The 26349-nt window shown below is 35.7% G+C and overlaps 1 protein-coding gene across 1 annotated transcript in view; it reads left to right on the top strand.

The window, feature by feature from the left end:
* The window catches only part of ADAMTS3 (ADAM metallopeptidase with thrombospondin type 1 motif 3), a gene marked incomplete at its 3' end in the record, with an annotated part of 222942 nt that overhangs the window by 160376 nt on the left and 36217 nt on the right, over nucleotides 1-26349 (top strand). Inside the window, exons 5-6 of the mRNA XM_084233455.1 lie at nucleotides 10654-10853; nucleotides 25879-25962. Coding sequence (XP_084089581.1) covers nucleotides 10654-10853; nucleotides 25879-25962 — 284 coding nt within the window. The remainder of the gene's footprint in view (nucleotides 1-10653; nucleotides 10854-25878; nucleotides 25963-26349) is intronic.

Consider the following 26349-nt stretch of genomic DNA (forward strand, 5'->3'; position numbering starts at 1 on the left):
TACATGAATGCAATGTAAGGTAGAATAAGAGACGGGTAGAAGACCATTACTAGAGAATGCAGAAAAAGGAAGATCTGAAAAGGAAGATTCAGCAATGTGGATTGCAGTACAACTCCCGTTGTCCCCTCCTCTTTTACTTCAATGTCTTTCCTTTTCATCTTTTTTAAAAGGACGTCAGTAGTATTCATAAAACCATACTTTTCCTGTGCATGTCTTCAGAGGAGGGAGGCTGGGTCTGGCCTTAGTAATAGGGAGTGATTTCTGTTGGAACACAGATAATCAGGGCTTCTGTTCCTCTGTGAGCGACTTCTACATGTGCATATGATACAGTTCCAGCCACTGACATGTCTAATGTGCTAGAAGACTTCTAGGGAAGATTTTTGCCTACTCCTAGAAATATTTGGATGATGATTCAATTAGTTGTCCCCAAAATAATTAAATTAATGTGAAGACAAAGTTTGTACATCAGGAATGGCAGGATCTGGAAAGATGAGAAGAATTACTTATTGGATGAAGTATTGATGAACCCATTAGCCCAGGAATCACCCTACCACTGGATCCCTGATAATATAAACCAAAATGCTTCCTGGTTGTTTAAAAACACTTCATTTTCCTTAGTTGCAGCCAGAAGTATTATAACTCATATATAGGAGATTCCTAATAAAAGACAGATTTTCTATATATTATTATTGAGGTGACTTTTTTCTCAATGCTATGTTTATTTTTGTTACTAAATAACTAAACTTATGTGTATTATGCTATACAAATTTTATTGCCTTGTTTATTGGATAAGGGTTTAGAAGATTAAAATGGATTTTTCAAAAAAAAGCACTCTTACATTCCAAAATTTCTCTTAGTTTGCGTAATGAAATTGGACTAGTCAGTTTAGCTCTTATTGCTACTTAGCTTGAGGTGACTTTTTAATTTTGTTTGCTTTCTAATAATCACAAGCAAAAAGCATGAAAACATTATTTTTTCACTTGATTGGTAAGAAGTTTTGCATTAAAAAGTACCATATGTTATCCCTTAAAGGAGCCAATAAAAACAAAGTAAATATGTATTTTATAATTAGAAATTTTGGATAAAGAAATCATGGAAACTAATATTCATTCAATGGTAATGTCTTTCTATAAAAAAAAGCAGCCATGCATTAATGAAACCAGAATTAACATCATAAATTGGAATAAATATATAGTTATTTGAATGATAACCATGGAATTTTCCTATTGGTGAAGTAGCTGCTTTTCACAGAAGTATTTTGTATTTTGATAGAAAGATGCCCCCAGATATATATAGATGCTGTTATTATAGCTTTTCAGGAATTGATAACAATATAAATTAAAAAAAAGAAGCTACCCATAGAAAAATCACTATTGGACAATGTACAGTGATCAACACATTAATTATTTAATTTTATTTATTTATTAAGATTTATTTATCATACAAGAACTGGGATACAGGTCAGAGGTGTGGGGGGTGAGAGGATTCACCAGATACAGAGTGGAGAACAGAACAGGCAGATTGACTGAAATACACTGCTGAGCGGAGCAGTGAGCGAGTCAGGAGAGGTCGGCTGTGCCATGTGGGGATCGAACTTGTGCTGTAGTGGCTGCAGATAGTTTCATAGGTTGCATCTTAACTCCTTGCATCACCAGGGAGGCCCAACACATTTATTTAAATTAACTGTTCTCTGCTTCTGACAATAATAGGTAACACTTGTTGGATTTTATACCTATTTTCAGCTGGGATCCAAAGAGCTCCACCTACTATTGGAAAGTCCAACTTGTAGCATTCTAATCACTTAACACTCACAACATTCTTCTGTTCATGAAGAATGCCAAGTGTCTATATGTGGATTTACATTTATTGTTACTGCAAAATAGTGTGATTCTTCATCATTGTTGAAGTAGATACATCATAAAGAAAGCATTGTAGAGCATTTTTGGTAAAGTGAGTTTTACTTTGTCATTCACTTATTAACATAAAAATTAACATACATTCCCAAAGGGAGTAAGAGTGCAGGGCAACCTAGATGACAAAATTAAGTATTGTCAGTGTCATCAGTGTTAGGCCTAGATTCAGTAGTGTGGACTAAGCATGATGGAAATGCTCTCTTCATGTGCTGGGCAGTCCAGGCTGGGATGCCAGCTCCACAGCCATCAGAGGGTCAGATTCTATTCACATAGCTACTCTATCATAGCCAGAACAACTTGATTCTGGGTTCACCTCTTAGAACCACTGACATCATATTCCAAGCAGCAGGAAGGAATAGTGAGTGAAGGGCAAAAACGTGCATCTACTTGCTTCTTTGAGGAGACTTTGTAGAAGCCCTCCAGACAAACCAGTTTTAGCAACCAGTATATAAGCAATGCTTCTGCTTATGTTGCCTTGGCGTATCCTTAGTCACATGTTTCTTGGTCCATATGGGGTTTGGGAATGACTTAAGCTTGAGGCTTATAGGTCACCTCAAATATAATTGATATCATGCCCCTCGTGAAGTGAAAATAGGGACAAGGGTAAGTGATCCTGTCAAGGCTTGTGTCACAGTGTGCTTATGATTGCATTTCCACCCCACATGTATTTAATTCTGGACTTTATTAAAAGTTTTATTTTTCCAATTTTATCTTTGTTTCCTGTTATTCAGACCATAGAATTTTTTTTTCTGGGGTGGAGAATGGTTTCACAAGTCTTACATTATATATATACACACACACACACACATATACACATGATATATACATGGTATATACATATATATATATATGTGATCAGACATAAACATGCCATATTCCATTCTGAAAATTTCTTAAATCCAAGTGTTTCTAATCAGCAAAACAATATTCTATTTTATCTGTTTGGTAAAACACTAACATTCCTATTTATTACTAAAAATAACTACATTTACTTTGACTTAATTTATCACTTACAAGCTCCAAAATATTTCATTTCAATAAAAACAGTTTATAACAAAAGTATTCTTTTTCAGAAAGCTCATATATAGCATTTGGGAAGCTAGGGGTACATAAAAAGAGACAGTTAAAATATTCCAAAATATTAATTTTTATCAGTAACTCCTAAATTAAGTTTCAAAAGTTACATTTTATTGAAGATTTATGTATTTATACAAGAACTGGGGTATAGGCCAGATGTGCGTGAGCGTGAGAGGATTCACCAGAGACAGAGTGGGGAACAGAACAGGCAGACTGACTGAAATACACTGCTGAGGGGAGCAGCAGGCAAGACAGGAGAGGTCTGCTGTGCCTGTAGGTAGCTCCCCAGCCGGCCTGGATCAAACCCACACTGCAGAGGCTACGGACAGCTTCACAGCACTGCACTCAACTGCCTGTGCCACCAGGGAGGCCTAGTTACATTTTTGTAAGAAAGAAACACACACTAGCCCTAATTACTCAGAAGAATTGCCTTTATATTTCTGAGAGGTTAGAAAAATACCATGACAAAGCATAGAGAATATAATAGCATGATTCTACCTATGGCAGGGTCTTTGTTTTTTGATTGTTTGATAAATGCCTAGTTTTCTTGATAATTCTGTCATTGCATAAATCACTCTTCATTATCCAACTCAGCACATGAGGAGCAGGATGCTGACAAGTTACTGCTAGAGAGCCACAGTTTGCAACACACATACAAAATGTCACTCTGCTTTTACTTTTTGAACTTGCCTACTATCTTCCATGTGACTCCTCTCAGTCTTCTTTGCAGTAAACAGACCTGATAAGGCTCTGTTTAACAATTACTATGATATTCACTCTTAACTATGACAATTCCCATATTTTATGGTGGCGTGAAGATGATGGTAGAATTGGACAAAGAGAAATCCAAAATTTTGTTAAAATTTTGTGTGTCAGCTTTTCAAATCTGAGGTTTCCTAAAGGTGTGATTTATTACTAAAAACATGTTCTAGTACCCGGACTAACGAGGAGATCAAAGAAGAAATTAAAAAATTCTTTGAAATGAATGACAAGGAGGACACCAATATCCTAAATGTATGGGATGCAGCAAAAGCAGTAATAAGAGGAAAATATAAAGCAATAGAAGCTCACATCAAAAAACAAGAAAGAACTCAAAGAAACAACCTAATCTCGAAGCTCAGAGATCTAGAAAAAGAACAACAAAAAACCCCAAAACCAATAGAAGAAAAGAAATAATAAAAACCAAAGCAGAAATAAATGAAATTGAAACTAAAAAAAAAATCCAAAAGATCAATGAAACCAAGAGCTGGTTCTTTGAAAAAATCAATAAAGTAGACAAACCCCTAGCCAGGCACACAAAGGAAAAAAGGGAGAAAGCACAGATAAACAGGATCATAAATGAAAGAGGAGAAATCACAACGGACGCAGCAGAAATCAAAAGAATAATCAGTAACTACTATGAACAGTTATATGGAAACAAGTTCAACAATCTAGAGGAGATGGACAAATTCCTACAACTCTACAATCACCCAAAGCTAGATAAAGAAGAAATAGAATACCTAAACAGACCAATTACAAGTAGTGAAATTGAAATGGTAATCAAAAACCTCCCCAAAAACAAAAGCCCAGGACCTGATGGATTTACAAATGAATTCTACCAAACATTCAGAGACGAATTACTGCCTATCCTTCACAAACTCTTCCAAAAAATTGAGAAAGAAGGGACAATACTAAACACGTTCTATTCTATAAAGCCAACATTACACTAATAACAAAACCAAATAAGGACAACACAAAAAAGGAAAACTACAGGCCAATCTCCCTAATGAACACAGATGCAAAAATCCTCAATAAAATTTTAGCTATCAGAATCCAACAATGTATCCATAAAATAATTCACCACGACCAAGTAGGATTCATTCCAGGGACACAAGGATGGTTTAACATCCGAAAATCAATCAACGTTATCCAACACATCAACAAAAAGAAATATAAAAACCATATGATAATATCAATAGATGCTGAGAAAGCTTTTGACAAAGTGCAACACCCATTCATGATAAAAGCCCTTGAAATTCTTGGGATACAAGGAACGTACCTCAACATCATAAAGGCCATCTATGACAAGCCAACAGCCAGTATCATTCTCAATGGTGAAAAGCTGAAAGCAATTCCATTAAGATCTGGAAAAAGACAAGGATGTCCATTCTCACCACTGCTTTTCAATATAATACTGGAAGTCCTAGCCAGAGCAATAAGACAAGAGAAAGACATACAAGGAATCCAAATAGGAAAAGAAGAAGTTAAACTATCACTATTTGCAGATGATATGATAATATACATAGAGAACCCCAAAAACTCCACAGAAAAACTAATTCAACTCATCAATCAATTCAGTAAAGTGGCAGGATACAAAATCAACATGCAAAAGTCAGTAGCCTTCCTATGCACAAACAATAAATCTGAAGAAGAAGAAATAAAAAAAAAATCCCTTTTAGTATCGAAACAAAAAAAAATCAAATATTTGGGAATAAATCTAACAAAAGAGGTAAAGGACCTATACAAAGAAAACTATAAAACACTGTTAAAAGAAATAGAAGAAGACACAAAGAAATGGAAAGACATCCCTTGCTCATGGATTGGAGAATAAACATTATTAAAATGGCCATCCTACCAAAAGCAATCTACAGATTCAATGCTATTCCAATCAAAATTTCAATGTCATTCTTCAAAGAAATAGAACAATTATTGATGAAATTCATATGGAAGCACCAATAACTCCGAATAGCCAAAGCTCTACTGAAAAAAAAAGAAGGAAATGGAGGCATCACACTCCCAGACTTCAAACTCTACTACAAAGCCATAATCATCAAAACTGCATGGTATTGGAACAAGAACAGACATACAGACCAATGGAATCGAATAGAAAATCCAGAAATAAACCCACAGATTTATGGTCAACTAATCTTTGACAAAGGAGCAAAGACTATGCAATGGAGCAAAGAAAGTTTGTTCAATAAATGGTGCTGGGAAAACTGGGTCGCTACATGCAAAAGAATGAAGCATGACCACTACCTCACACCATACACAAAAATCAACTCAAAATGGATTAAAGAACTAGACATAAGACCTGAAACCATAAAATACATAGAAGGAAATATAGGCGAAACACTACGTGATTTGCATATCAAAGACATCTTTACAGACACATCACCCAAAGCAGTGATAGTGAAGGCAAAGATAAACAGCTGGGACTACATCAAATTAAAGAGCTTCTGCACAGCAAAAGAGACAATAACAAAAACAAAGAGAAACCCCACCAACTGGGAGAACATTTTTGCACCCAACACTAATGATAAAGGACTGGTCACAAAAATCTGCAAAGAGCTGATGAGACTCAGCAACAACAAAGAAAATTATCCAGTCAAAAAATGGGCAGAAGAGCTAAATTATCCAGTCAAAAAATGGAAAAAGACAAGGATGTCTCTGAAGAGGAAATGCAAATGGCCAACAGACATATGAAAAAATGTTCAACATCACTTGTCATCAGGGAAATGCAAATCAAAACTACCATGAGATACCATCTTACACCAGTGAGAATGGCACATATTAAAAAACTAGCAACAGCAAATGTTGGCGAGGTTGTGGAGAAAAAGGAACTCTTCTACACTTTGGTGGGAGTGCAAACTGGTCCAACCACTATGGAGAGCTTGTGTGTGGAGATTTCTGGACCTACTAAACATAGAGCTTCCATATGATCCAGCAATTCCACTCCTAGGTATTTACCCAAAGGACACAGAAACATCAATTCCAAAGAACACCTGCACCCCTATGTTGATAGCAGCACTATTTACAATAGCTAAGCTTTGGAAACAGCCCAAATGCCCAAAAATAGATGACTGGATCAATAAGATGTGGTACATATATACCATGGAATATTACTCAGCATTCAAAAAGATAAACACATGCAATTTGCAGCAACATGGATGGCGCTGGAAGGGATCATGCTCAGCGAAATAAGCCAGAAAGAAAAAGAAAAATACCGGATGGTCTCACTCATAACAAGAATCTAGAAAACTTAAATAAGGGACCAGGAAAATGAATAACTATAAGAAAGTGAAAATCAAAATCAACAAAAAACTATGAACCGGAGACACTTTTTTGGGGGGTGGGGGGAGGGAGGGGAGGGATTGGGGTCAGAATGGGGGGTTTGCAATTATATGGGGGAATATAAAAATAAAATTTATTATTTAAAAAAAATTAAAAAAAAAAACATGTTCTAGTACCCTGATTAGATCTGCCTAAAGAACCAATTGTGAAAGTAATTTAAGTTTGTGTATTTGTCACTACATGATACAAGTTCTGGTATTTTCTGGATATGAATCTAGTACAACTGTGGGCTCCCAGAGTTAAAAACTAGAAAGATGCCAAGTTTTTCTTTATCTTCTGGGGTCTATCACACATGTAAGTACTCGATAAGTGTGTGTAGAGATCAGTATTGCCTATAAGCTAACTCTTTCCAATTTTCATTATGTTTTTGATCTATTAAACAAACTTGTCTCATTGAATTTAATCCTAATTTCACATTGAATTGATACATTCTAGATTTTTCTCTCCTTATTTCTACTTAGTGCTCCGTAGGAGATCACTGTTATTCTCATTCTTTCTGAAATTATCAGCAGTTCAGATTTTCCTTCCAATTTTTTTCTCACTTCTATTTTAAAATAGATATTTGTGACATATAAAATAAAAGCTTTTAAAAATGAAGGTTTCTTTTAATGGAAAATCATCAACACAGTAGCAGTAGCAAATACTACTTGTTGAATAGTAATATCTAAGCACTGTGTATAATTTTTTATAATCAAAAGTCAGATGATCACAAGTCTGCAATGTATGTATAAGTATCCCATTTAACAGCTGAGGAAACTTAGGCTCAGAGAGGTGAGGCATCTTAAATAAAATCACACCAGTAGGATGTGCATTCCCAGGATTTGAAGCCAGCTATATCTGATTACAGAGATCATGCTATTAGTCATTTTAGCATTACATTATAAAGTAAGCATACTGAAAAAAATTCATTATTAATGACGATATTTCATTGTCTTAGAACTGTCTGTAATTAATGGTAAGGTGTATAGATAAAAAGTGCCAGAGCATTGCCCACTTCAGGAATCACAAAAGTCAACATTGTACAGCACAGGAAGAAATAGAAGTGTTCTTGGTTGAATAAAAAGCAATGGTTGAAAGAAAAAGACTCCCTTCACCCTTTCCAGATTCCTCATGCAATGAATGAAGAGATTCTCTTTTCTTTCCAGAAAATCAACTCTTGAAATAGGGAGGCAAAGGCTAAATCAACAGTACGTTAGAGCAGAAAATAGCATTCAGTCTTCTTCATTCATGCACTGGACTTAATGATATGATGACATTGCTATATATTTCCACTGGCCACTGTCCTGACAGTTCTGTCAAAAAGCCATTTTTAGAACTTAGAGCTCATGTATGAATTTCCTATTTGTACATTAACTATTACAACCTTTCACATTCTCAAGTATGTTAAAAGACAAGGTTGAATAGTAAAGGTGTGTGCAGGTATAGTCTCTTGCCCTCAATGAGGGTTTACAGCACTTAAAACTTTTTTGAGGAAAGCTGTCTGTTTGATGTGGATGGTGGTGAGAGTTATTTATGTAATATGGAGCCAATGTGAGTCTGCAATGAGGAGAAATTTCCCAGCTAATTATCTAGCAGTTGGGCTTGGGTCAAAGTGAATTACAGTATAGCTTTCAAACCTGAGTAGTCATATTCAGAGTTCTGCCCATACTTACAGAGAGGGTGCTGATACATACACACATACACATACACTATCTATCTATCTATCTATCTATCTATCTATCTATCTATCTATCTATATGTATATATATATATATTTTTTAAGTAGAAAGGGTGTGAATGAAATCTGTACTTCTACTACTCCTAATCCCATGTGGCTAGAGCTTGGGCATCAATCTTCCAGGCCAAGAGACACATTTTTATTTTTCCCTTCAACATTACTAAAAACCACAATGTGGAGAGGAAAATGACTATTCATTAATGTCAGACACTGATTCAAATGCCTTACAGGTCCCAGTACTGCATTAAATAAACTTTCATATAAAGTATGAGTCAGAATTGACTCTGTAAGACTTCTTTTTAGATATGATTGTTTTAGACATTCAAGCAGTTTGTAAAATATATATTTGAGGTGGAAATGAATATCCTTTCAGTTTATACTGGTAGTTTTAAATACCTTTTATTTTAGTATCCAAATGATTGGTTTCATTTTTCAATTCATCAAAACATTTTCCTTACCAAAAATATGGGAATTTGAAGGCAGGTACCTAGATAATTAAAACCTGAGTATACCTGTTTCTTTCTCTCCAGAGGAATAGGTAGGTAGGTAGGTAGGTAGATATGTGTGTGTGTGTGTGTGTGTGTGTATATGGATATCTGTGTATGTGCATAAAATTCTGTGTAGTTGTAAATATATGTGTTTCTATGTGTGTGTCTTTGTATGTGTAGATATATATGCCTACTCAGAGGTCATGATTGATACCAGCAAATGCGGCAAGAAAGAAGTTTCATCATTAAGATTAACTAAACAACACCATATTTTACATCTCCTTTTATTTATATACTAAAAATTTTTGAAAACTAACACCAGCACCCAAATTAACATTGACTGGCTCTGTTTATATAGGGATTTTGTTTAGAAAAAGTTGATTTGAGAGTCAGTCATGTGCCCCTTGGAAGAAAATAGGTGTGTCTACAAAAGACTCCCCCATACTTAGATTCTCTGAGGAGGAAGAAAAAGGAATAGAACTTCAGCCATTATTTTAAGGTAAATAATGTTTTCAACTCTTGGTTTTTTAAAGAAAATAAAAAATTAAAAGACATTTAGAAAGTATAATAAAAGAATGTAAATTCCTTTGGCTACATAAGATCAAAAAATGTTGACACTTTTACTTTTCTTCAGATGTAAGTAATTTTCTCATTGACTTTTTTAGTATCTCACAGATTCACATATATAATAATTAAAATGACCCACTATCCAAGTAATAGTCAGTACTAATGTGGAGACCTGTAGGGTTGCGTGGCTATACATTTTGAGCACCCACTTCTCTAAAGCAGCTGTCACTGGGAAGCAAAACTCAGAAGGAATAAAGTAATGTGGTGACTGATCATCTTCACACTAGCTGCTATTGTGTAGCCAGGCTATGATTTTATTTTTAAGTTAAGGCTACTGACGAAAGCAGTGATTTATGTGATACATATTCTGTACTCCGTGATTACAATAAATTAAATAACCACTGTTAATTTATCAACACAAATTTTTTGTTTATAATCTCCATTTACTTTACAACTACTTAACCGGCTTTGTTCTGGGATACAGCTAGAAGAAGATTAAATAACCCTTACCTACAGGAAGCATTCAGTCTGGCATTTGGGCACAGCTTCTATATAGTATTATTATTTTACCCTCACTGCTGCTGTTCTATATTGAATTTTTAGGAGGTCTGTCTGATCATCACATGAGCATTGTGTAAGGAATAAAGTTAAAAGTAGCATCTCTGACTATGCATTATAATGCGAGAAGATTATAACCCAAGAAGAATCTTTTTTTGTAAGAAGGTATCAGAAGGCCCATTGGGGAAACTGAAATGCCTGAGTTCCTTTTGTTTCTTAATAGAGTCGGATCTGGAAGGCCTTGATGACCTAGGTACTATTTACAGCAACATTGACCAGCAGCTGAATGAAACAATGAGGCGTCGCAGACACGCAGGAGAAACCGATTACAACATTGAGGTGCTGCTGGGCGTGGATGACTCTGTGGTTCGTTTTCATGGCAAAGAGCATGTCCAAAACTACCTCCTCACCCTGATGAATATTGTGAGTAGTGACTCCTTTTGAGGCTTTTTGACCTTTTAATTCATTTCTCCTCTTAGTGTCTTTTGGAAACTTTGTGAGGCCTACCCAGACCTCAAAAGGCTTGGATGAGGCCTGAGCCCCTCATCCAAAATGTGTATACAAATGCGTTCAATTCAAATATTGATCTGCATAGTTAACACACAAAAATGCAAAAATAAAGGAAGCCTGAAGCAACTTTTTCTTTGGGGTGATTATCTAGTTTTCTGCTGTCGCACGGGAAATGCTAAACTTTAAACCGTCATGGAATTATGGCATGAATTATGTATGATTTTCATTTTTGTTCTGGGGATAATCAAGCACTCAGGACTCTGTCCACCTGCCTTTATGTGAATCATGAGGGGTGAAATATTTCTTTCTGCATCATTTTTTATCCCAGATGACAAAGAGTGCTTTGGACTTGATTACTCTGTGTGCATGCTTGTTGTTAGAGCTTTTGAACTAGACTGATTTTTTCCAACATTATACAATTTATGGCAACATATTTGCAAAGTATACTCAACTCTTGGCACAGGCTGTTCAGCAGTCATAAAGGACTCTAAATTTGCCCTTAATTTCTCTTTTAGGAGTCTTAATTATATACAGAAGATATTTAGTCAACATCTTTAAACTGGCATTTTTTTTTTTGTGATTTGGCAGAGGACAATTGAGAAATAATGCATAAACCACATACCTCTAAAAGTTAATTGATATAGTGGTGCACTTTATTTTTTATTTCAGCTTCTAAAATTATGAAATACATATACTGATTTAATGGATATATTACCTAAGCCTATTCTCTCTCTTCAACTTTTAATGCAATTTCTTAGGGCATCAGTATTTTTTACCTTTCCTTTTCTGCATTTAAAAGTTTAAACAATTACATTGGAGAAGAAAAAAATATCATTATCATTAACTAAAATTTTATATTTTGTAATATTTCAGCCTATATATTAAATGTGATTTTGTTCACTGAGATGTCAATTTGTGCTATTCTCCATATGCTATGTCTGTGTGAGATGGAAAATGAGTACAGAAATTCAAACACATTTGGATTTGTTCATTGGCACTAATTCCTATTATAAGGTCAAATTATCACATAGAAAATAACTATATGCTGCTAAAAATCCTAGAATACAAGGACAGCTCTATGCCTCAAAGAATTATGACTTTTGCATCTAAAATTTCAATAGTGCTCAGATTTAGAAACTTTAGCAGATTTTACAGACAACTCGCACTGCTCTCCAACTGGGTAATTTTAGGATTCCCCTAGAAGACTGGTAGACAGCTTCAAGCATGAGACAGAACACTGACTCCCTTCTTTTCCTACCCCCAGCCCCCATAGCTCTACTGTAGACCATGAGATCTCAGATATTGAAATGAGTGTGTCCTTGTCTCAGATTTGCTGATTAGGGTTTTATTATGCTAATAAAACTCTAATGGGATTTTAGACTTCTTAATAGAAACCAAGAAAACTGTTCTTTCTTACCTTTAGCAATGTTAGAATTATTTTGATTTGTTCTAGCCATGCTTTACAACTCACTTGGCTATGTAAAATCGTGGCTCACCAGACTCAACCCCTACACAAATGTAGAGGTTTTCTTCACGTCACATAAGTTCACAGGCAGAGACAGCGAAAGAAAATTGACAGCAAAAATGTCTTATCTCCTGGCCTTCATTTGGAGAGAAATGTGTTACTGAAGAGGAGAAAAGAGCATAATTCCTTTCATCTCATTTGGTACCTTTACTTTAATTGACTAGTCAGCAAATACATTCTCTCTTTAGTTTACCTGATAGTCAATTTAAATTCCATTCCAGAATCCAAATGATCTTTCCTATCGAGCTTCTGAACTAAGGGAGTACTTTAAGAGTCAAGTGACTTGTGTCATGATTGTTCCTTCAACTTAAACTGAGCTCCTTTTTATAAGGGAAGCTTGTATTTCTTATTTCATATTTTCTTATCTTAAAAAGGGTTCCTAAATTATTAAATGTTAAACATCTGTTAAATGAAGGACTGGATAAATGAACAAATGAAGATAGCATGGAGGTAGATTCTAAACAATCTTGGGAGACAGACTCTGGATTCAAAAAAGAGCACATAAATGACAGATGGAGGCTTTTCATCAGCTTAATGATATCATGAAAGCAGTGTTTAAGAAGTAAACCAGAATTTATTGGGTGTTGTGTATTTTTTTCCCAAGTATATTAGAAGATGGGAATTATTACCATTTTCCTAGAGGAAACAAAGGTTTTAAAATGTTAATAAAATTGAGGTAGAGTTATCAAAATTATTTAAAGTTTTTGAAATAGTCTTAAGGAAAAATAATGTGGTGGTAATAATCACTAAAAGAAGATAGAGTGGAGCTTCCTGGTTGGTGAACACATCCAGAAAATAATAAATACGAAAATCGATAGCAATTATACAACTCCCCATGGAGGGTTTCTCTTCTTTGATCAGTTCTATTTAAAAAGCCAGTCCTTCAGCCAGCAATAGATATATTTTCACTATGTTTAAATCATTGTGATGGTATAAAGAATTTCTTGGCAGGTTAAGACCAGGCAGCACAGGGTTTGGTAGAGGCGAGGAAATGGAAATGACTTCTAAATATTAGTTTGATTTGAGAGAAGTACAAGTTGGTGATATAAAGTCATGACTTGTTTTTTAATTAGAACTGGTAGATTTTTACCAAATTATTAGGTAAAAGTCAATTAAAAGAACATTAAAGATACATGTTCCATGAATTCTAATCCTTTTAGAAGCCAGAATTTCTTTCAGTTAATACAGTATTTAACTAATATTTACCTAATTCTACAAATAACTGGCACATTTCCTTCTTTACATATTCACATATTCAGTGTTACATATCTTGGTGGTGATGTTTGAAAGCATCACTATCTTATCGTTATCCTTTCTTTGTCTTTTGCTATGCTTTCTTGTTTAATATGACCATTTTGACTATAAAGGAAAGGCTAGAGAAATAGTAACATTTAAAAATTGATTAAAATGAACCCACCTAACTTGCTTCCTTGTCAAACAATCCGTAAACTAGATCTTGTGTTAGTTTTCACAATCACTAATAAATTGCCATCAAAATATGAAATCCGTATGTATTGAAAATACTACCTAAAATACCAAAGTAGCTTTTTTTGTGCAAAACTGAATTAATTCATTAAACATTTATTGAATCATCAGTATAGTGATCTCTACCCTAAAGATACTTATAAAATTAAAGAAAAACCAAAAATCCTGGGATTTTCATTTTCAAGGCCCTAACAGACATACTAATATAATCCTTCACTTTATAGATGAGAAGCTAGCAGCACACATAATGCTTCACTATTTTGGTTACAGTTACTGCTGTAAGATAAGAAATAAGAATAAGTTTCACAAACACTCATCTTTTTACAATTTCTGTCATGTGCAGAATCAAAACAATGATAGTGGATATCTTGACAATTCAAATTTACTGTCATATCTTTGTTTTTTCAGTCTCTCCAAAATAACTTCCTTCCCACTGTTCCTTCCTCTCTCTGCTAAGCCATTTCTATCTTTTCTGGTGATATTTTACTGATCAAGACCATGAGCAACTATAATCTACTATGAACCTTCCATAGATTATTCCCTCAGTATAAAATATGTGACTTCCTTGGCAGCAGTTCTCTAGCATGTGTCTGCTGGAGTGTAGTTGCTGTAGTTGTTATACTTCCTGCTGGCAACATCGAAAGCAGTGTTTGCTGCATAGTACTAATTCAATAAATTGTAATTGATTCCATCTTTTATATGTATCTTAATGCTAACCACCAGATATATAGTGTTGAACACAAATACTTATTTCCTGCCCATACCAAGACTACAGATTGGTGGGGAAATCAAATGAACCTGTGAGATGTTAATATCAGAACTATGCAGAGGGGGTCCTCCCTGGTGGCGCAAGGGGTTGAGACACAACCTATGAAGCTGTCCGTAGCCGCTGCAGCACAAGTTCGATCCCCCAGCTGGCCAGAGGGCAACCCACGTGGCGCAGCGGACCTCTCCTGGCTCGCCCGCTGCTCCCCTCAGCAGCGTACTTCCGTCAGTCTGCCTGTTCTGTTCCCCACTCTGTATCTGGTGAATCCTCTCACCCCCCCATACCTCTGGCCTGTGCCCCAGCTCTTGTATGCATACATAAATAAATCTTAAAAAAAAAGAACTATGCAGAGAACCAACTGTTTGCTTGTAAAGGGAAAAAGAGGGCACATGGCTAGTAGGGATTATGCATAGTTATGATGGTCAAGAAAGTTTTCTCCCAAGAGTGATGTTAAATTGAAACTTTAAAAGAAAGAGGCAATCATTGAACAGGTTGAGTGTCTGCCTTACTATTAAAAGAAAGCCACTGTGCAAGGAGCCAGGTGGAAATTGGAAAAGAAGACAAGTATCTTTCAAGTCATGGAAGAAGCTTGAATTCAATTTTAAGTGAGTCAGTTAAAAGCCATTGAGTGCCTCTTTCTGTGTTATAGTGAATAGGTTGGAGAGGCTTACAGAAAACGGAGACAAGCCAATTAGAAATCAAGTGTCAGTATCTGTGCAAGAGATGATGGATTATAGGACAGTGGTCATTGCAATAACATGAGCATATTTGTGATAGCATTAATCCACTTGCCCAGTGGATCAAATAGGGGACTAAGGGAAAGGAAGGAATTTAACCATGTATTAACTTTTCTTGCTAAATTTCTAACTCTTTAGCTCAATTTGAACTCTGATGAATGACTGTGCCATTATACGTAGATGGGGTAGTATATGAAAAAAAAAATGATCATGGAGAGTCAAGGTTATTGATGATATCTTTGAAGGTGTTTGATAATCATCTAGTTTCAGATTCAGGTTCCAAAGAATGATTTAAGGTTAAGGATAAAGGCTTTTACTACTACCAACCTATATTTAGTCTGTTCCGTATCTGTTCTTGTGCGAAGTACTTTACATGAGTTATGTAATTCCCCTCAGCCTTAAGATTATTCATTTTTAGTCCCAGTTTATAAATGAGGAGATTGAGATTTTGATAAATTAGGTGACTTTTCAGGAGTCGATAGCTAATCGGCAGCACAGCCAAGACATGAGTCTAGAGAGATCTTTCTGCCTTCAGAGCCCAGTACTTCCTAAGCTTTGCTGACTTCTGTTATAAAGTTGAGGTATTTTGTATATCCCTTACCACATAAAACTCTGATGTCTTTCCTGTACATGTTCTGTGTCTTGTTAGAATACCTTCATGTCATTGAGATGAGAATTCATTTACTCAGTATATTGAGTCAAATCAGCTAGTAACTTGGTTTAAAATTCTTCTCAACAAGGTGATGAAGCAGACTTTGTGGTTAAAGAGGGTGGGTTGTTTTCTGTCAATGGATGAGATGTTCCCTGACACCAACACTTTGCTACTTGTGGCAGGTTCCTTGTCATTTGCTAAAATCTATGAAGTGATCTGAATCTATCTTGTGTTGTAAGATTTTTAGTGCCTTCAGAGAATTGAATCTCCTGAGATTAATAACTTAGAATTTATCAAATAAATTCACTTGAAAGTATACTTCCTTGTGTGAAAACCAATGTTGTACTTCCACGTGATCATTAATAATTAGGAAAAATTTCATTAATTATTTATATAATAAATTCACTATTTTGGTTTCTTGGGTTTTTAATTAAACTTTTTTATTTAAATTGGCTACTTTTGATAGATAATGAACTGATTGCATAAATGTTTTATCTGGGCATGGCAAGCTTCCCTACATAATATTTCTAAGAGAAAATATATACTCCACAGAAGAAATCTAGTTGTAACAAATCACTAATGTCTATATTCAAGAGTTAGCAAATATGTGTGGTTACCGGTTACTTAGTGATGATTAAATTTCCACATGGCTTTTGACTTCTTAACTAATGTTTCTGAACAGATTGAATGTACAAGTGCAAGGTAGATTTATCTGAGGCGCAAACTTGTTCAGGCAACCTGAGCAAATCAGGTAGCCATTTTCTATTTGAATTCTCATTCATTTCTTCTATTTGAATAAACATCAAGTCTCTAGCCATACGGGGTGGAGACAGAGTACAGTGGACTATGGGGAAGGACTATGGATGCTTTAATGGTGGGTGTGATACAGTGACTACACCTGAGGGAGAGATCCTGTACTTCCAAACTAACAATGATATAAACCAATGATACATCAATACAACAATTATTTACAAATTTATCTAGGCATTTATTTTCCTAGAATACATTACCTCTCAGGTCAAATTCTATTAGATTGTAGGGAGGGAAAAGTTAATAAAATGTTACTGCTTTCACAAGGACCTAATTCTGGCACAATAAACAAATGAAATAAAAATAATAAAATGTGTTGCTGTTTCAAAAGATTCAGCCACAAAGTACTTCAATTATGTAAATATAATTGAAAAAGAAGGTGTGGTTTGGCAAATAATACTAGTGGCAGATGAAGTTTTCTTAGAGGATGTGTTATTTGAGTTGGTATTTAGAAAATCAGTTGGCATTTCCTGCCTCGAAAAAGAGAAGATGCTTCTTGGAAGATGGGGAACAGGTTGGAGAAGATACTGAAGTGGTAGCTTATGGTACCTTTAGAGTCACTGGATGTTCATTTGTAGATAAAACTGTAGTATTTAAGGGAATGGCAGAATATGAAGCTAGAGAGTGAAGGTGTGACTAGCTGCAGAAATATGTATTTCCCACCAAGGAGTTTACTGATGAACAGTCATAAAGAGTTCTAAAAAGAGTCACATGATTAATTTGTATTTAAAAGAAAATTCTGAAGATGTTGGAATGATTTGAAGGAAGATATTCTGGTAGATGGTGTGCTCTGAACATAGACACATAGTAGCTAAGGGCCAGAATAATGGTACAAACCACAGTTTATCTGATTCCAAATTCCTTATGGTTTACACTCTCCCTCCCTGCCTCAACATACAATTCAGCTACATGCACATCTTATATAAACATGCACACCTTTCCTTTAATGTCCTGGACCCATCATTCTTGAAGAAATTTCCCACATCACAGATTAAAGAGACACCACATGCTATCCACACAGTGTACTGTCTTAAAGGTTCCTTTGATTTTTACTGAAAAATCAGTGTAAATATTTTTTCACAGGCTTATTCCAAACTTTATTTTCCCCAGAGTCCTAAAACATAGAAAAACTTTTCAAATTGGTGAGGAAATCCTCTTTCTCATTGTTGGAGAGAAAGGAAAGGAAATCAATTCTACTTGAACTTTTAGTATGTTTCCACTGTCCAAAGGCAGGTAGGGTTGCAAGACCTTCTAAATTGCCAATTCTTGATCCACCCAAAGCTTCTTTGATGCTTAAAGGAGGTAAATCATAATTAATGAAAATGACAGTCTCATGATTATTAAAAATAAGCACTTTTTCCTGATAATCCGATCTTCTGGAGAACTAGAAAATCGGCCTTAATTTCCTGAGCCAAAGCATGTGTGAAACTTTTAAGTGGTTATTATAGCATCTACCTGAAAAGGATGCATTCTAAGCTGCTGAATGTGGAGTTGGACAGGAAGGGATAGGTCTGAGAGATGTCTGCAGGACTTGGTGATAGATTGGCTAGGGTACTTGGAGAGGAGGAAGAAATTAAGGCAGATTTTATCTTCTTTTCATTATTCTTTTACTTTTTTTTTAATTTAGTTTGTTCTTTTAAAAAAAAGATTTATTTTTTTATTTATACAAGAACTAGGGTATAGGCCAGAGGCATGGGAGGGTGAGAGGATTCACCAGAGACAGAGCAGGGAGCAGAACAGGCAGTCTGACTGAAATACACTGCTGAGGGGAGCAGCAAGAGAAACAGGAGAGGTCTGCCACGCCATGTGGGTGTCTCCCTGGCTGGCCGGGATCGAACCACCGGGGAGGCCCTCTTTTACTTTTTATTTAAAATTTTTTTTTTTAAGTAAAACCAGTAGATAACATGAGGTTTCAGGTAAACAGCCTTATAAATCAACATCTGTATATACTGAATTCTGTTCACCACCAAAGTCTAGTTTCCACCCAAAGGTTCCAAATTACCCTCTGGCCCTGCCCTCTTTCCTTCTGGTAACCAATATTGTTAGTCTTGAGAGTTTTTCTGTTTTGTTTTGTTTCACTCATTCGTTAGTTTTGTTTCTTTACTACTTATGGTTTAGTCTTTAAGTGTGATAGAATATTCAGAAAGGAGCAGGTTTTTAAGGAGAAGGCAAAGATACTTTGAGATATAGGTACGTTTCAAATAGATATAGATCTGTTTACTACAGTTGAGCAGATGGCTCTGGAGCATGAGAGAGGCGAATCCATGTTATAGATATAAACATTTGGAATTCATCAGCATGTAGATATTGCTTGAAGAAATTGCAGTGGATGAAATATTGGAGAGAGGGACTCCCCGGTGGTGCAGCGGGTTCAGTGCAGTGCTGCGAAGCTGTCCACAGCCTCTGCAGTGCGGGTTCGATTCCCAGCCAGCCAGGGAGATACCCACAAGGTGCAGCAGACCTCTCCTGTCTTGTCCACTGCTTCCCTCAGCAGTTTATTTCGATCCATCTGCCTGTTCTGCTCCCTACTCTGTCTCTGGAGAATTCTCTCACCCTCCCGCACCTCTGGCCTGTACCCCAGTTCCTGTATAAATAAAAACAATGTTTAAAAGAAAAAAAGAAATATTGAAGAGAAATATATGAGAAGAAAAGAGAATTAAACCAAAACTTTGAGATGCACTAATATGTGGGCTGGACAGAGAAAAGGGAAATAATTTTTCTAAAGAAAATGGTGCAGGGCCTCCCCTGTGGCGCAGCGGTTGAGCGCTGGGTTGCGAAGCTGCCCGCAGCTTCTGCAGCACCGGTTTGATCCCCAGCTGCTCCCCTGCCACCAGAGGAGGGTCCCACATGGTGCGCAGACCTCTCCTGCCGCCAGCTGCTCCCCTCAGCAGTGTACCTCGGTCCTTCTGTATGCTCTGCTCCCCGCTCTGGCTTTGGTGAATTCTCTCACCCTCCCGTGCTTCTGACTGACTGTACCTAGTGCTTGTATAAATAAATAAATAAATCTTTAAAAAAAAAAAAAGATAGCCTTTCTTCTTTAAAAAAAAATGGTGCAGAATTCTTGTGTTAGTTTTGCATGATGAAGGAAATTTGAGATAATTAGTAAAAGTGGGAGAGGAACTCCAAAAAAAATAATAGAGAAAAATGAGTTGCTTTTTAGGATGTGGAAGCCTTAGAGGAAGGTTCAGACTTAGCACTTACACTGTCACAGAAATAAAAAGACAGATAGCTATGAAGAGAGAATAAGCTCTGTTATCACATAGACTTACTTGGATTTTGTCTGTGCTAATCCTCTGGGGTAAAAAATTATATAACTTCTCTGGACCTCGATATCTTTTTTAACATAATGATTAGAACATGTCCTGTATAAGGGTTTGAGCTTTCTTGATAATGTTGTTTTTGCACTTGTTTTCCCCTTTGCCTGGAGTGCTCCTTCCTCAAGCAGGTTCACAGCCATGTCCTTCCTGCCGATAGGTCTCCTCCTGTCAAAAAGCTTCACCCTCCGTCTGCTCTCCTCTGTCTCATAAGATTTATTTTCTTCATAGCCTTCTGAGATTATTTTGCTTCCTTGCCTTTTTGTATTTGATTTTTCCATGGTTATAGTCTATTTTACTTATTAGAATATACTCATGATAAGAACAGAGACTCAAAATCATTTACTGTTCAGTTCCTTGCTCCTAGAATAATTGGGCACATAGCAACTCTTCTGTAAAGATTTGATAAGACCATTCATAAGAACTATCAATAGTTATTATTGGTCGGAGATTGAAGGTGAGGGAAGAGGAGTTGTCAGGTTGGCAGACAGCCATCTACTCTGAGTAAAGGAAATATAACAGAGATGGGAGCTGTAAATCAAGTACAGTAGGTGTATATATGGAACTTTTAGCTCTATAGAGATATTGCAATAGTTGTGGATAATGTATTTCTTTCTAGCCACTTCATAATTATTTATGGTCAGCTAAAATTACCTAATCTCTTGTATCATTACTTAATAAGACTAAAAGTCTCTTTTTTAAAAAAATATTCATTTGTACCACTTATTTGCTGCTTTTGGTAAATAATAATTCTAATGATGGCTAACAATTTTTGTTTCCATATTTACAAGGGACAGACAACATTAAGTTGTGCACACATACATGATCTCATATATGCTTTCTCAACAATCCTGTATAGACAGTACTACAATTAGCCCATTTTACAGATGAGAAAATTGAGGCCGAGAGCTAAGTAACATGAACAACATCATGTAACTAAGATTGAACCCAGGCGATCTGGCTGTTGAACCCAGACTCTTAACCACTCAGCTACACTGCCTCTCAAGATCTAATCCACCCATCTGAAAGAAAAATGATTGTTGCTGTGTTGAAGCCATACAAAGCTGTTCATCAGCTAGTCAGACAAAGCAGGTCAGATTGTCCTGCCAGGGAAATGTCCTGGGAGAAATTGTCCTGTCCGGGAACAAACCTGGAAGGAATTTTCCTTTCAAGGAAAGGAATACTTGATTTGATTTTACCTTTCTCCCCCCTCACATCATTGGCAATCCCTTCCAATTTAAGGTCATCTGAAAATTGAATTAATGTTCTGTTTACCCCTTCTTTCAGCTAATTTAATAAAGACTGGGCTCAACCCTGAACACCTCATAGAAAATCTACCCATGCTCCAATAGACTGGCTCCATGGTGAGAGTTTATTCAATTTTGCGTAGACAAACTTTGATTTGCATTAGGTAGTGTCAAATACCTGACTTCTTAGAATGTTAATGCTTAATGCTTTCTTTACAACTCAAAACCCTGTTTATAAATTTCAATAGCATTATCTTGCCTTTTCAGTTTCTGCAGTGATCTGCTCTAGCACCTCTCTATTTTTTCTTGGCATTTTTTGAAGAATACCTTTATACTGATCATCACAAAATCCTTATTTTTAGTAATTTCAGAGTCCAGTTCCTCATTTTCTTAAAATTTAAATGAAGATTATGAAAAGGAAGTGAAGTTTTTAAGTTCTCTTTCTCAATATGGGTCCACGCTAATGTCTTAAACTCAGTAGTAGCAAATCACTGTTGATTATTCTAAAACCACACCTTCTATGCACAGTGACAGTGTGGTGGCGGAAAGGAATCCTTCCATATAGTGGAATATGGTAAAAACTAATTGAGGAGTGAGAAAGCTAAGGTGTGCATTCTTTTCTCGGGGTACTGTGTGACCTTAAGCAAGTTATTTTGCCTCTGCAGTCCTCAATATCTTTTGCTGTATAATAGAGACAATGATATATCTGAAGTTGTTACAAGGATTCCTTGAGTTAATATAGATAAAGTATTTAGAACAGTGTCTGATCTCTGGAGTGCACTGTATCACATTAGCTTTTCATTTTGTTTGTTGTTGATATTGCTATTACTTAGGGGAAAACGGCTTTAATTTTCATTAAGACTTGTAAAACTGCTTCCTTAAATATCATTTTCATTCATCTGACAGATTCAGATGGTTCATTCAATATGATATGTATTTATTTCTTATCATGTCTATCATTTATTGATTGTTTAAATTTGTGATTAATTTAAAGCCAGATCATGAGAGTTTTTTTATGCCTTTCTATAATGTTTTAATCAGATGACACTGAAGAACAATCTAATTAAAATTGTCTTCAATGTTTTTCTTTGTTTTTAAGAGAAAGATGACTTAATATTGTCCTCAAGTTAGAATATTTTACAAATCTTATTTAATTTTAAGGCAGTGACTTTTTTATGTGTAAACATGAAAAAGCAGACACAACAACTAGTATGTAACTATTGAATACATTCAGGTGTATTACACAGCCTGTCCTTTACCACCTTCTACAATGTGCATACTGCCACCTGCTGGAACAATATTTCAATGGTTTTTTTTTTTTTTTTTTTAAGTTAGTGTTAGGACCTCCCTGGTGGCACAAGGGGTTAAGACGCAACCTATGAAGCTATTTGCAGCCACTACAGCACGAGTTTGATCCCTGGCCAGGGAGATACCCACATGGCACAGCAGGCAGAGCTCTCTTGACTCGCCCGCTGCTCCCCCCAGCAGTGTATTTCAGTCCATCTGCCTGTTCTGTTCCCCGCTCCGTCTCTGGTGAATCCTCTCACCCCCCACACCTCTGGCAGTACCCAAGTTCTTGTATGCATAAATAAATAAATAAATCTTTTTAAAAAATTAAAAATTAGTGTTAATTGATTTTTCTCATATTTGCTACTTTAAATGACACCTTTCTTTCAACTGAGTTTAAACAAATTTCAAGGGTAAATGTCTTGAAGTCGTTTTCAATAAAAACGAAATAGGGTCATATTTTTTTGGTTCTCTTTTCAGGTCAGCTATGAAGATAGATCCACAAATCTTTGAAACTTTTTGTGTGGCTAGGTGGCTGTGTCTAACGTGATTTTTATTTTTGTTTTGTGGCAATCTTGTGAAGCTGGCAGAGCAAGTATGATTACGATTTACTAATGAGAAAATAGACTCAGAGAGGATAAATGACTAACCCAAGGTCACTCAGTTTATTACTAGCATAATTGGGACCAGAATCCAAGTCTTTGAATATTTTAAGCTGTGATACTTATTATTTCTCCAACTCTTATATTATGTCTATATGTCTTAGAGTATAAATCTGTTAGTAGCAGTCCTGTCTTTAAACTTTGTACTTGTTTTGGAACTATTATGTTAGGAATTTCATACCAGATTAATAATACAGAAAGAAGGGGGTAGTTAGTCTTCAATAAGATAGTATGAGGAGTGGAATAAGATAAGAGAATCTGCCCATGGCCAAATGGTCATAAGAAACTACAGTTTTTTGCGTAGCATTCATTTTTCTTTATATACCCCTTTTATAGTGTAAACTTATGTTTTGTTTTGTTTTGTTTTCTCTAGCTGTACAGAATTAATAGAGCCCCTTTTCTGGGTAGTGACTAGTAAATCATCTTTACGTTTTCTATTTCCTATACCCCTCTCATTTCTTAATTCCCTTTTTCTCTCTCATTCATAATTTTTTTAACAATCTTAATGCATCAATTAAATCTTTTAATCCTTATACAGCCTATGAGATAGTAGTATTTTTATTGTATCTATTTATTGAGTTTCAGAAAGATGAAGACCACCTAAGCAGCGAGGGCTTGAACCAAAACAAATACTGAGACTATTAAGTTTCCAGTGTCAAGCTCTTCGCCATCCATCTCCCCACCCAACTTACATAACACCTTTTCTAGGTTCCTCACTCCTTGCTTTTTGCTCTTCTCTGGATACATTTGTGTTTGTCAGTATCTCTTTTATAAGACAACTCACACAAGAAATAAACTAAACACTTCAGATATACTTTGACCTGGAGTGGAACAGCTGAGCATGTGCTCCCTGTGTGGTACAAAAGAGTGTGACAGATGGTTTCTCACTCTTTAGGTTCTCTTGAACAGTGATTAAGTGGGGTCTTACCATTAGGTCTTATCGTGTATGTGCATGTCCAAATGCACATGTCTTATGTTCACATGCATTTTTTTTTCACTTAAAAGGACTCTACATCTTTTCTTGTTAAACTACACTTTGTCATCTTCAGTGTAAACTAAATCCTAGCTGTTCTTCCCTTTTTTGTTCCATCTACAAATTCAATAAGTATGCTTTTAATCTATATTTAAGGTCTTGATTTTTAAGGAGTTTGGTGCAATTCCATCAGATTCTGGAAACATTTCATTTGAGATTTCTTGGTCAGTTTCTTGGTCTGTGTGGTATTTCATAAATTTCTTGGTTTTTTTTTTTTACATCATTTTATTTTTTGTGAGTTGTATTTCTTTTTGAAGCCTTTCTGTAAGATTATAAGTATCTTCCGTTGTATTTTTTCAATTTGCTGCACCTACCATCCAAGTGTTCTGGACCTCAAAGTGAATTGTAATCGGTTTCTATCACTCTACTAGTTATGGTGGCAAATATCAGGTATCTTTTATCGGGAAAAACTAAGAACTTTGTAATCTAACCTGACAACTCCACCTTTCTCATTTCTGCTAGTGTTTTGCCAACTTACTAAGTAAACTTTATTCACAGTGATTTTGCATTAGCTTAATCAAAAGGTACAATGATGCTTTAGATATTTATTTACCAGTAATTTACTGAGTGTTTTCACGTGTTAGGTAATCTCTGCAGCTTCATCTTCTTCTTCTGTATAAATGTTGCACTATGATCATGGAAGATGCTTACATTCTAATGTCTATGATTTTAAAGTATAATCAAATCACTTGTATGACTATTTAACTTTAAATAAAAAGCATTGATAGAACTTTGCTCTTCTAAGCTGTACACAGGGCTGACAGGTATGCATTATTAAGTGTCCTTATTAATTCAAATATTGAAGGACTTCTATACTTCAGGGCTTCTAAATAACTGTTGCCTGAGATGACCCACTCCTTGGTGATGGTGGTGGGGGCACTGGGAAGGCAGTTCATTTACTGACTGGCAGATATACATAGTCCCTGCACACCAGCTCCATTTCCATGGCTCCCCAGTCACATGTCACACCACTGATGGGGACATGGGCACTGGAAGCAAATCCTTGCTGTTTCCTGCACATCTTTAGGCCACTCACAGGTAACAGACACATCACTAAAGTCACCCTTTGTGGTTGCCTTTGGTGAATGTTATGTGTGGATTATAGCACACATGGACTTTTTTTAACTCTAAAATAGTTCAATGAAGCCCTTTTAGAGAATAATCACTATGTTTCTGGCAATGTGTAGTTTATGAAATCAGTAATTCACATATCTAAGAATTAATCCAAATTTATGGTAAGTTATCAGAGTTTGGTAAGTTATAACTTACCAAATGATAATTTATCTCATTTTAGAGTTCAGCTTAAACCAAATTTAAAAAGTGATTTGTTTCCAGCAGTTGGGATTACAAGATTGACCCCTTAAATGTTATGCATCTCATAATCTTTTGTGTTTTTAGTAGCTATCTGTTTTGTTTCTAGGTGAATGAAATTTACCATGATGAATCCCTTGGAGTGCATATAAATGTGGTCCTGGTGCGCATGATAATGCTGGGTTATGCAAAGGTAAAAGTGTCTTCAATTATGTGAACTATGAACATTAAGAACTGGATTAGCAAATAGATTAAATTGATGACCTGATAGCTGATGTGTGGTGTAGATATGTCTTATGTAGACTCCAGGACTAAGAAAGAGAAACTGCTACTATGAATGAAGCTTTCTAAGTTTGGGCAGATAATGAATGATTTTTTGTGTTATTACCATTTGCTTTCCTCCTCTATCTAAGGGAATTATAGATGGTTATCCTAATTTTAGCCATGACTGTATGAATGAAAACAAATGGATATCATTGTGATGAAAGAGAATGTCCCTAGCCTACCATTATTGTCAAATTTATGCTGTATTTATTCATTCAAAACATTTAGATTGAGTGTCTGTGTGTGCCACTTCCTA

The sequence above is a fragment of the Talpa europaea genome, assembly GCF_964194135.1.
Source record: "Talpa europaea genome assembly, chromosome: 5".
Taxonomy (NCBI): domain Eukaryota; kingdom Metazoa; phylum Chordata; class Mammalia; order Eulipotyphla; family Talpidae; genus Talpa; species Talpa europaea.